We start from the raw sequence: 13,093 nt of genomic DNA on the forward strand, positions 1-13,093 counted from the left end.
TGAACTGCCCCCCCACCCCCACCCCCACCCCCACCAACAACACAGCCACGAGCAGAGCCGGGATGACGCCGGTCGTCCTCACCGCTGCCGGGGAGACGCAGACTGAGCCCGGCATGGTGTCAGGATCATAAACGGCAGGATTCAGAGAGTCGTGGAGCTGGAAGGACACAAAGACATCAATAGATCAGCTGTTTCAGAGAAAATGAAAGATGAGTCCATTAAAGGAGGTGATGATGCTGCAGCCCCGTCAGCCTCTGATGCAGCAGGGTGGTGCAGAGCAGCAGCTGGATGCTCCAAAAGTTGGAGGTGGTCTGCAGAAATGTGTTCAATAATAAATCATAACGGAACGACAGCGTGATTGGCGTATTCAAATATGAATAAAACGTTGAATTTATAACCTGATTAATATCTTTGATTAATTCGTCCCCCCCACCGTCACATGTCTTCAGTGTCTCAGAGACATCTGTCCCCAGCAGACTGAAGTGTCACGCCGGCTGCTGCTTTACCTCTCAGCGGTGTCCGAGGATCCGGATCCGGAGCGGGACGGCGGGAGTCCTGGACGGTCCGGTCCAGCTGGAGGTGACCCGCTGCAGGACAGTCGCATCCTCATCAGAGACCAGCGGCGATCAGCGGTCCCCACCTGTCAATCAGCGGGACGCACCGGCGCGCGCACAGCGACCGGAAGAGCCTGTCTGCGGTCCTCGATGAGGAAAGACAAGCAGCTGATAGTTGATCTGAGGGGCGCGAGCGGAGACGGAGCAGGAGGAGGAGGAGGAGGAGGGGGTGTGTCACATTTCCTCCTCCTGCTCTCTCTCGCTCTCTCTCTCTCTCTCTCTCTCTCTCTCTTGTTTACATTTACTTACAGTTTAAAAAGACACCACAGAGCAGAAAAACACGTTCAACATTATAATGAGGATTTTATATTTCATATTTCACTGAGCAGGTGAACTCAAATTAAAACAACAAATTAAATGAGTCTAAAATCGGCTACAGAGTTTAAAATCTTCCATTATTAAATGTAAGAGTGTCAAACCTCTGAGGATGAGGAGGACTGATGAAGGTATCCTATGTCCTCTCTTTTCTTAAAGGTCTTCCGTTTGAAGTGGCCCCTAAAACATGTCGGGGCCGGGATGGATGAATGTAACTCTACCTGTGATGTCTTCAACGATGATGGAGCTTCTCCTTGTGAAGGACATGAGGAACACTCACTGTGACCTGCAGCGCAGCAGGTCACTGCACGCATCCACGCATCCATGCATCCACGCATCCATGCATCCATGCATCCATGCATCGGTATGCAGATGAAGGCAGAGACTGAAACAGAGCAGGAGGATGAGCAGCTGCAGCGGGGAGGAGGAGGAGGAGGAGGATGTGAGGAGACGCACACACACACACACATACGCATGCACACACACGCGCACGCACGCACGCACACGCACGCACACACGCACACGCGCACACACACACGCACACACACACACACACACGCACGCACACACACGCACACACACGCACACACACGCACACACACGCACACACACACACGCACGCACACGCACACACACGCACGCACGCACACACACGCACACACACACGCACACACACGCACACACACACACACGCGCACACACACACACACACGCACGCACGCACACACACACACGCACACATGCACACGCGCACACACACGCACGCACACGCACACAGAGACACACACACACAGAGACACACACACACACTGATTGGGTGAAAAGGGGGCGACAGTGCAGCCATCAGGATGACAGACGACCCTCCAGCTCGTTATCAATCTTCTGGGCTCAAGGTCACCTCACAGAAACCATCACATAAAACACGTGTGCAGATGAAAGTGTCCACAGGCGTCACTGCTGTGGGTGCAGAGGTCAGAGGTCAGAGGATGGAGAGGAGGCGAACACACAGAGCATCATGTTTTATCAGTGTGTGAGAGGAGATGAATCCACAGGCTGAAGATGAACACAGAACAGGAAGTTGTGACATCAAACTCTCAGCGTCGACCTGCGACCTCGATTAAAGAGCTCTAAAGTGTGACATGAATCAGAGCAGCGTTCGGCTGCAGGATCGAGTCTCTCAGCGACGGTCCAGTTTCAGGATGCTGCTGACTTCCAACAGGTTTCAATGAAAACAAACTAAATCTGATCCAACTTCCTGCCGACAGGAAACCTCCAGACTGAACTGGAATTTAAACTGTTTGTTTTACTACTAAAAACAAAACTAGAAAAAAAGAAGTTGATTTAAAGGCGATTTTTTTTTTAAGTTGATATTTAACAGCAGATTTCTTTTGTTTTTATTGTCGTGCTTCTGTTGGATAAATCAAATCGATCAATGACATAATTAAATTAAAGACACTGTTTTGTAGTATGAAGCCTCCACTTCCGGTTCACTCCCACGTTTCCTGTTTATTCCACAGTGGAGAGTGACTGATGCTTTCAGGGACACGGTGATGGAGCTCACTGAAATAAATCCTGCTTGAATCTCTCTGCAGATATGATGTAATATGATCTGCTATTATCATTTCTAATCTTCTGGTTGGATGTAGAGGAGGTGCATGCTTACGTCTTCTTCCACAGTAGTTTCCATGAAGTGAAATCACAGAAGATGAAGATACGTTTTTATTTCTCAAACCCGCATCCTGCTTCTCTACTTCCAGCTGACCAGCTGAGTCCAGCATCACGGCGAAGTGTTCAGTGTGCTTTACTGTGGTGAAAAGATGAATGAGGATTTCACTTGAAACACGGAGCTCTCACCACTCGATGAAAACGTGAAACAAACCACCTTGTTTTCAGCTTTGAGAGTTCTTTTTAAAAGCATTTCATTTAAAGTGTTTTTTGTTCTGCAGCATTGAAAAAGAATATTGAGTTATGTGTTTTTTCTGGATGCGTCCACTAAGATGTTGTAGCTGTGCAGGAGCAAATGCATCTGCAGAATAATAATGAGCATGTAGCAGTAATAACTCCTCATTACCACAGAGTGCTGCGATGCCTGAGTGTCCAGGACGGATTGAGTGCGTTACTCTGTGATGGTTCTCCACACAAACACTGAGGAAACTGGAGTTTATTTCAGACATCGTCCAGCTGCTGTAGAAACTCACTGGAGCCTCAGATGTGTATTAATGTGCAGGTGAAAATATTCCCCAACAGATTCACTCCTGTTTGAGACAGCAGCTGTTTAGAGGAGGAATCTTTCATATTTGTGACCCGTTTATAAAGTTTTACGTCTCCAGGAGAGACACACGGTTACCAGTATTAACGAATGCAGCACATTACTAACCGGATCCTTTAAATTCATGCAGAAAAGTCGTCAGAAAGAACAAAACTCACTGAGTCTCTGCTTTACAAAAGTCGTAACAGTTTATTCTGCAGCCTCCGACCGTGTTTGCTCGGTCCGGACTGTTGGCTGCTTCTGACTCATGTAAACTCTGTAAACTCATCTCTCTCCGCTCATTCAGCCTGACATGTGTTCAGCTGGGAGGTATCAGATGTTCTCAGGAGCTTTAGAGAGATCCTTTATTACACTCCTCCTGTGAATTATGAATGAGGAGCAGCAGGTTGAGGTGAAACCTGACGGAGGTCAGCTGATTCTCTGGAGACGAGCTGGTCCAACGGGGAAATAAAAGGAGGGACATGTTTTCTAACACCTGAAACAACCGGTGGTGGTGGTGATGATGATGATGATGATGATGTTGGTCACGTTAAATATATGCTTTGTATCAAGAAGAATCAACTGACAGACTAATAGCTGCTCTCATGCAGTAAAGTCTTTTCTGAAGGTTAAAGGTCAACATGGAGACCTTCTGCTTCTCATTCACAAACTGACTCTGAGTAACTGCAGAATGAAGTCATGATTTATTAAAATGATAATAATCCTGTTTCTATTTATTTCAAGGCTGATGGAGTCTGTTGAGTGGTCGGATGGACGTTGTGTTCTTGATGTCCAGAGGATGATGAGGTAAATCGAGCCACGCCCCGTTTCTTAGCAACAAAATCAGTCCTGTGACCACACATTTTTCACCCTGTGATGGACACATGAAATAACTGAAGAGCACATTTAAGTAAAACAAACAAAAAACTGTTTGAATTTGTTTATGTTTAATGAGTCATGTTTCTCTTTCCTGAACAATAACAGAAAAGTTATGAAAAAAAAAAAAAAAAACTTTTTTTTTTTTTTTTTTTTTTGTATTGCTCTAATAATTTAAAATATGAGGCTGTCCTGTTAGCATGATGCTAACTCTAACCGGCTGGAAGGAAGTTGAGCCAGTTCCTCCAATTATGATTATTATTATCAAAGTATTATTAATGTAAAATATGAAGTTTTAGACTAAAACCCGTCTTCTATAAACTGAAGACAAACAGGACGTCGACTACAACAACAACCATCAGTTTCTTTTCACCTGCAGATTAACAGATACTTCAGTTTCCTCATCTGTTTAATTCATGTTGCTTTGATGCAGCTTCATTTGATGTTCAGTTTTACTTCCACATAATCAGTAATGTCGTTTAAAGTCACATTTTGAAAACCCATAGTGATTATTGTCAGCGATGCACTGCACCTTGAAATATTTCAACATATTTGGGAGACTTTACTGTCATTGTCTGACTTTTAGGATGCTTATAGCTCTACTCACCTGGTTCCTCTGACCTTCTCCCAACGGGCGCTCTGCTGCCACCGCAGCTTTTGGATTGATTAGCTACATGCATGTCGCATAAAACACCAAATGATCGTCCCACAGTTCTGCCCCGTAGATCCTGGTCCTGTTCATAAATCGTGTTGTTGGACCAGAACAGAAATCGTTTTTAACGGATGTTTTTGTGCTTGTGATGGAGCTTATTGATCGTCTCTGAGATGAAATAAATCAGTGCAGATTCAGGTTTATTCTCCCGACTGAAGTAATTCTGTTAATGTGTTTGGGACATTTATTAAAGAAGGATATTCACCAAACTGAAGAGAGAATGAAAATAAGAGATGAAGCTTTCTGCTGAGGACCAACTGAATGTCTGATTTCTTTTAGAGAATATTAGAATCCCCTCACACACAAAAAACACACAAACTAGACAAATTATTTCTAATATTTTCTCCAAAAACAACAAAGTTTAAGTAAAAAAAACAGGATTTATTCATTTTGTTTGGCTGCAGTGTGTTTCTGTGAAGTTGTGTGTTGCAGGTGAATTTAAGTGTGTTTTTGTGTTGTTGAATTTGCATGATATGAAAATTATTGCATCACTTTTGGACATCCAGAATCTTCTGTCACATCTAAAGGTAGAAAACATCTTCCAAACCAACAGCTTGTTACAAACATGTCCTCATGTCTTCTTCCTATGTGCTGATGATGAGTTACAATGTGAAGTCATTATAGTGGCCACACTGCCACCTTCTGGTCCAACCAGCACCTTCAGGAGAAAAACAAACAAATGGGTCACAACTACTTCCTCCAACAAGCTTCAACACAGACTGATACAGATTGATATGAAACTTTCAAACGCATCATTTCATGTCGTTTTTTAATAGACTTATTCCTGTTCATACATTCACTTCCAGTAAAACAGTCTCTATGTGATTAAAAAAAAAGTCCTTTCATACATTTTGTGGAAGATTACAGAAAAACTGCTACTATGAGATATCATTATTATATGTAGGAAATATTATCGCAATCTTTAAGAAAATTACAGTAATAAATTCTACCACAGGTATGAAAAAGGCCTATTTAGATTATTTATTTAAGCGGAGATTTAAGGAATAAATAGTTCAGTCCATGTAAAAATCCTACAGTCACGAAAATAAGCCAAACGATGGCTCAAGTGAATAATATCATTTAATATTAAAACATATTATTTTTTATTTTCAGGCCACGCCCCTCGTATCGCCGTACCTGTCTCTGTGGCGCAATCGGCCAGCGCGTTCGGCTGTTAACCGAAAGGTTGGTGGTTCGAGCCCACCCAGGGACGTTTTCTGTGATAATATGACTGCTGGCAAATGATCAAGCCTGCTGTTCCCAGACCCAAATACCGACCGACACTCTGCCACCGCTGCAGCTACCTGAGGGCCGTGTCCATCAAAGTCACGCTCTTTTCCTCAGGACTAATTGTTTTTAATGGTAAACGCCGTTTTTTTTCCCAAACCGCCAGCAGCGTGACGAGACTCTGAGTTTATCTGCTGAGTTGACTGTTGAACGGTTTCAGGTCACCAGCTGTTTAAAAATGTTCAATTTTGGATGAAATGCTGCTCTCATCAGCTCGTTACCAACCGTCCAATCACAGTGCGGGGGGGGGCGGGGGGGGGGGGGGGCAAACGTACGTACCCACCACACCGGTTGCTGATTGGTCCACCCTTCAAAGTGGTTGAACAGATGTTAATGTGAGCAGATTATCAAGACTAAAGATAATAAAATAGTAAATATAATATATAATATAATCCAGTAAATCATATTGTGTTATTGAAGGTGAAGGATAGGTGATATACATGTGATATAAAGCAGGATTTCATCAGCACAAAGAGATAATCTGTTGGAGGTAAAAATCTAAATAAAAAAAGCAGCTGTGAAATAAATGTAGGGGACCTACTCTAAATGGAAAAATCATCATCATCATCATCATCATCATCATCATCATCATCATCATCATCATCATCATCAAACATAAGGATCTGAATCTGTGGAGCCTCGTCTCTCTGCATCAAAGCAGCCACCTGCATTACAGTCATTTAATCTTTACCAATTCCAGGAGACTTTTCCTTATTCATAAAAACCTGCCATCTGACATGTTTGACTGTCTGTGATGTAAATCTTTCTCCAGGGTCTCCACGGCAACATCCACCACTTTATCCTTCATCTTCATCCCTCCAACACGTTTCTACTGAACCATCTTGTGACATGTCAGATTGTTTGTGAGGCGTCTCTTCTTCAGGTGTTTGTTGTGCAGCTCCACTGGACACATTGTGTGTGTGTCAGTCTGTGTGTGTGTGTGTGTGTGTGTGTGTGTGTGTGTGTGTGTGTGTGTGGTTGTCTGTGTGTGTGTGTGTGTGTGTGTGTGTGTGTGTGTGTGTGTGTGTGTGTGTGTGGTTGTCTGTGTGGTTGTCTGTGTGTGTGTGTGTGTGTGTGTGTGTGTGTGTGTGTGTGGTTGTCTGTGTGTGTGTGTGGTTGTCTGTGTGTGTGTGTGTGTGTGTGTGTGTGTGTGTGTGTGTGTGTGGTTGTCTGTGTGGTTGTCTGTGTGTGTGTGTGTGTGTGTGTGTGTGTGTGTGTGTGTGTGTGGTTGTCTGTGTGTGTGTGTGTGTGTGTGTGTGTGTGTGTGTGTGTGTGTGTGTGTGTGTGTGTGTGTGTGTGTGTGTGTGTGTGATGTTAGTGAACACACACCCGCTTCATGTTCGCTGTGTGTGTTTAAAGTGCATCAGAAGGTGTGTAGGCTGCAGTAATGATGTTTTTGGTAAATGTTGATGGCGTGATTGTGTCTCTGAGTGCTGCAGGTTATTTTGTGCGTCCGTGTCTATACGGATGGTTTATTATTGGCAGCGGGGGCTCTCTGGGGTTACTGCCATGTCTTTTTCTGCTATTTCTGAGTGCGAAACCTGGAGTCTATTTTCAAGGTTGCCGTGGAAACCATTGTATTTGTGGTAGCAGTGATTGGTGCTGCCGGCTCAGAGAAAGGCTCTGCTATTTTTGTCATGAGTCAACACCTGATACACTCTCTCTCTCTCTCTCTCTCTCTCTCTCTCTCTCTCTCTCTCTCTCTCTCTCTCTCTCACACACACAGATACACACACACACACACACACACACACACACACACACACACACACACACACACACACATCCCTGTGATTTCATGTTTACAGCAGCATGTGGATGTTTCTGTCACCACACATCTTAATACATCGTCACCATGACAACTGTAGTAAGCGCTGTGTATTCAATCATTTTTCAAGTCCTTGCAGACTTTACATTTACTGATTTTCTGAATAGTTGCAGATATATTTTGTCCTTTAATTGCAGTTTGTATAAAGTTTTATTTTAATCTGTTGAATAGAAACTCAAAGCAGTTTGCAAATATTTCGGTAGAGGCTGATTCCACTGGTGACCGTCACTGTTCACTATAACTGCAGCTACTAACTGATGCTTCAGCCAGGAGACCCCAGTTCTCTCAAACATGAACGTCACCAGGCTGTCAGTGAACTGGATCAGTCAACCAGTGCCTGGAGGTGCTGAAGGTTAAAACATGCTTTTTAAAGGGGGAAGATGTGATTTCCATCAAATGTTGTTGGTGTCATCTCAGGGAAACCTTAATGATGAAATGATGAAAAACCACGGCGGACTCTGCAGCTTCGTGCCCACTCCTTCTCCAGAGGAGCCTCATCCTTAATAGACCACATTTCATTGTCCTCCGCACACATGGCAGAGAGATGGACTGTATATGTGGAAGAGATCACCGTGGCAACAGGAGCCCCAGTTTGAGATGCTGGGATGTTGGAGGCTGAGACCCGGCCTAATCAACGCCTCACTGTCTCCGTGAATCTTCTACTGAGGACAATTTAAAATGACAACCCGAAACGTCAGCTTCAGCTGAGAAGTGAAATCAGCATGCTAACATGCTAACATGCTAACACACTTACTGTCCAATTACAGCCCAGTTAGCAGCATGCTAACGATGTGGTCAGCACGCACACAGTTCACAAGCTAACATGAGCGTCCTGTGTTTGGACTGTGACGAGCAACGTGTGCAGTTCACATGCTGTAACATGTAACATTTAGAGTGTTAGCATGATAAAATGTTAGCATTCATCTAAAGTAACAGCTGCGATTTACAGGGATTAGTTCATAAAATATTCTTTTAAAGATATTTAACAGGATATTTTGACCTTCTAACTGTGAAGTTACGGGATTTCTAAAATAATGTTTAATTGTCCTCCATCGTCAGATTGAAGGTGATCCACTGGTTGGGTTCAAATCACATTTATCAGACACATTTGGGACTCAGGAGTCGGTCACGGAGTTCCACAGGGTTCGGCATTCGGTCCGAAACCTTTCACGCTCTTCTCTCCTCATTAGGAAACTGTCCAACGTCTCCACCAAGGAGTCACCTGATGATGACCTCAGCAGTGGAGAAAACAAGCACACCTGAACCTGAGAGGAACGCCTCACCTTACTGTTGACTCCAGCCGCCTGATCTGTGAGTTAGACCGGTTAATTAAATACTTTTGGACATTAAACCAAAACTAAGACGTTTAAAGTCCAATAAAAGTGCTCTGCCTTGTTTCCTTGTTTCATCCGTCTCTCACATTCACTTCAACCCTCCCAAAAGTTTGAAATCTGACAAAAACAGACAAAATTTCCATTTTCATGCAGATGACACCTGATTATAGCAAAGCAATGAAACCGGTTGAAAAAGAGTCAAACATCAAGCATGTGTGAAAGAAATAAAACCCTCGATGACCACTAATTATTATCTAGCTTTGTTTTAACACTTCCCTTCACTTTGATATGACAGGATACTGATATTTTAGCATGGCTAATTTAAGCTGATTGCCTCATTGCAGTTAAATTAAAGTGCATTAGCTGCACACTTTTTCTGTTTTAATATTTCTCTGATATTGATATTTTAAAATGGTTGTTTTTGTGTTTGTAAAGTGTATTTTTGGATCATGTTGCATTGAACTGAGGACCAATAATAACAGAGACATTCCTTCCATCTTCATTCAGTTCCCGTTATTGAAAGGTTGATCAACAGTGAGGACTCTAGGACCCTGCGGCGCCAGCAGCTCCGGTCCTGCCTCTCACTGCCTCCTGCTCCATCTCTGCGGTCACTGAGTGTGTGTGTGTGTGTGTGTGTGTGTGTGTGTGTGTGTGTGTGTGTGTGTGTGTGTGTGTGTGTGTGTGTGTGTGTGAGTGTGTGTGTGTGTGTGTGTGTGTGTGTGTGTGTGTGTGTGTGTGTGAGTGGAGGAGGAGAACACAGAGTGAGCTGGTGTCTCTGCGAGCATCCAACATCAGCATCGTGTCCGTGGAAGCTCTGCTGCCGCCGCTGCCGTCGTCCGGGGGGGAAGGATGCACGAGGCCGAGCGAGGAGATGGGCAGAGGGACGGGCTCCTGCAGTGGGAAGTACCTCAACAGCATCTACAAGGTACAGTGATTGATTTCCAGTGAGCACCTCAGCAGTGGGAGCTGAAGCAGGTTTTCATCCTCAGAGAGCAGAGCAGCAGGAAACGCTCTGGTTCAGGTACATGATGCTCTCAGCCTCCTCATCTCCTGACTCTCACATCTCCTCTAATCTGCTGCTGATGAGTGCAACACACACATCGGATTTACACTGAGATACAGAGAGGAGGCCTTGCTTTATACAATGGGTGTCATGCATTAATAATAAATATACATAAAGGAGTAGGCGGTAAGACATGACCAAACCCGTCAGGAGGGTTAAACTGTGTTTGACACAGACGCTGCTGCTCACTGAGGAGGATTATTCATACATGACGAGGGGTTGGAGCTCAGATTTGAACCCAGAATCATGTTACTATCACTGAGACGGAGCAGCCGCGGCTTCTGCTAAATCTGTGGCTGGATTTTCTCAATGGTGACGCGTTCGTAGGGCAGCGACAAACCGGGTCTCTGCAGCTTTTTCATTTCAGACGAAGAAGTCAGGGTTTATTATTCTGATGCATGGAAGAGGAATCCTACCGCACACGTCGGCCAGGCCTTCCAGAAGCAAACTCTGAGCATACATGTTGAGTGGAGCTCACACAGCAGGCGTGGATGTGATGGTGACAGACCTGCAGTCATGCATTGACAGGATGTGAGGTTGAAAAGTATTCAGTCACCTGCTGGTGCTCAGAAAGGTCCTCCCTGAATTCATCTTTTTTTTTTTTTTTTTTTTTAACCAAAACACTCTCTTGATTTCAGATTTTTCTCCCTGAGCTCCTGCAGCATGTTGTTAAAAAGACACACTCTTCATTGAGTTAACTGCTCCGGGGGCCGGCTCTGGATTATCTTATCAGTACGACTGCCTTGACAGAGATTTGAGGAGCTGAAGAGGATTTTATAGAACTGCATCTGAGTGAATTCATCTCAACGGTAGCCGGAGCAAAAGTGAAACTCAGCGCGGGTGGTTGATTGGAAGAATTAGTTCATGAAACACACATTTTATTGTCCTGTGCTGTTGCCTGTTTGTTTCAGGGCGGGTTGTGACTGACGGCCTGAAGTCCGGACCTCCCGACGACCACAGCTTCATCTTCTGGACTACGAGGCCTCTCTCGACCTCGTTCTCAAGCCGCTGTTTTCTGGCCGCACTTCCTGGCTTTGAAGGATGGGTGATGGGCCTGTGACGGATCCCGCCCGCCTGCCTCGTCCCACCCTCCGATGGAGCCGATGCGGAACTCCTCCCACACTCCTCCACAGCCACCGTCCAACTCATCTGCCCCCTTTGTGCCGGGCTCGGAGGGCTGGGCTCTGTCCCAGGCGCTAGCCATGCTGGCCATGCTGCTCATGGATCTGCTGGCGGTGCTGGGTAACGTGGCTGTCATGGCGGTCATCGCTAAGGCCCCACAGCTCCACAAGTTTGCCTTCGTCTTCCACCTGTGCGTGGTGGACCTGCTGGCGGCCCTGGTGCTGATGCCCCTCGGCATGCTCTCGAGCCGGGCCTTCTTCGGGGAGGCCCTGTGCAGGAGCTACCTCTTTCTCAGCGTGTGCCTGGTCAGTGCCGCCATCCTCTCCATCTCCGTCATCAACGTGGAGCGCTACTACTACGTCATCCACCCGATGCGCTACGAGGTGAAGATGACCGTGGGCCTGGTGGCCTCGGTGCTGGTGGGGATCTGGGTCAAAGCTCTGGCCATGTCCGCTCTGCCGCTGCTCGCCTGGTTCCTGCAGGGTGGGAGAACTCCTATCATGGAGGGCGGAGGGGTGGGGGGAGGAGGCGGTGGGGCCGTCCCATCGCCTCCTGCTCAGGGTCACCGGCGCTGCTCTCTGCACTGGACCGGGGGCGGGTCGAACCGCCTGGCCTTCATGGTCCTGTTCACCCTGGTGTACTTCCTGTGTCCGCTGCTGCTCATCCTGGTCGTGTACTGCAACATGTTCAAAGTGGCCCGCGTGGCCGCCATGCATCACGGCCCGCTGCCCACCTGGATGGACACGCCTCGGCGCCAGCGGTCCGAGTCGCTCAGCAGCCGCTCCACGATGGTCACCAGCTCCGGGACCGGTACCGGGACCGGCAGGGCGACTCCACAGCGCACCTTTGGGGGAGGGAAGGCTGCGGCGGTGCTGGCAGCAGTGGGGGGGCAGTTCCTGTGCTGCTGGCTGCCCTACTTCACCTTCCACCTGTACTCGGCGCTGGCCGCCAGCCCGCCGGCCGCTCTGGCCTCCCTGGAGGAGGTGGTCACCTGGATCGGGTACTTCTGCTTCACCTCCAACCCTTTCTTCTACGGCTGCCTCAACAGGCAGATCCGGGAGGAGCTTGGCAAACATCTACCGTGCCTGTTTCGCCGAACGGGGGGTGAGGGGGAGGACCGGCTGCCCAGCCGGGAAGGATCCATAGAGGAGAACTTCCTCCAGTTCCTGCAGGGCACCGGCTGCAACCTGGACCCTCCAAACTCTCACAGCACTTCCAGTCCAAAGGGGGAGGCCTGTTGCCCCGGGACTCAGGCCCCGCCCACCGAGCTGGCCCCGCCTATCCCCGTCGATTTCCGGATCCCCGGGCAGATCGCAGAGGAGACGTCAGAGTTTATAGAGACCGAACGCGGGAAAAACAACCACATATATACAGACAATTAAAGTTTTAATTCTTTATATTCCCTGAAGATGTTTCAGGAAAACATGTTTCTCTGTTTCTGTGAACAGCTTCATTCATTTCAGTGACTTTGAATTGTTTCTTTGAATTACTGCACTTTCAGTTTCTGAAACCAGTCGTGGTGACTCGTCCTCTGTCGTCTGAGATGCTTTTAAAACAGAAAAATTACTGCTAGATTTTTTTTTTTTTTTTAAAGGCTGTTTTTTGGCCTTTAACATGACTCAGCTCTGTACAGTGAATGACTCAGTGAATTCATGTTGATGCAACATGTTGAAGCCTTTTTTTTTAAAGATTAA

General features: G+C 46.5%; 1 protein-coding gene and 1 non-coding gene across 2 annotated transcripts in view; both read left to right on the forward strand.

Annotated features, from left to right (window-relative positions):
* Positions 1–5,904: 5,904 nt before the first annotated feature.
* On the forward strand, positions 5,905–5,978 carry trnan-guu (transfer RNA asparagine (anticodon GUU)). The gene has a single exon. It is a non-coding gene; the product is annotated as a tRNA-Asn (tRNA).
* A 3,123-nt stretch (positions 5,979–9,101) lies between these two features.
* LOC138200784 (G-protein coupled receptor 61-like) overlaps positions 9,102–13,093 on the forward strand; it is a 5,599-nt gene continuing 1,607 nt past the window's right edge. The window contains exons 1-3 of the mRNA XM_069153673.1: positions 9,102–9,191; positions 9,722–10,139; positions 11,189–13,093. The exon at positions 11,189–13,093 is cut by the window's right edge and continues 1,607 nt beyond it. Coding sequence (XP_069009774.1) covers positions 11,372–12,781 — 1,410 coding nt within the window. The 5' untranslated portion in view covers positions 9,102–9,191; positions 9,722–10,139; positions 11,189–11,371 and the 3' untranslated portion in view covers positions 12,782–13,093. The remainder of the gene's footprint in view (positions 9,192–9,721; positions 10,140–11,188) is intronic.

The sequence above is a fragment of the Embiotoca jacksoni genome, unplaced genomic scaffold (assembly GCF_022577435.1).
Source record: "Embiotoca jacksoni isolate LCO1_2020_lvr unplaced genomic scaffold, fEmbJac1.0.p SCAF_1, whole genome shotgun sequence".
Taxonomy (NCBI): Eukaryota; Metazoa; Chordata; class Actinopteri; family Embiotocidae; genus Embiotoca; species Embiotoca jacksoni.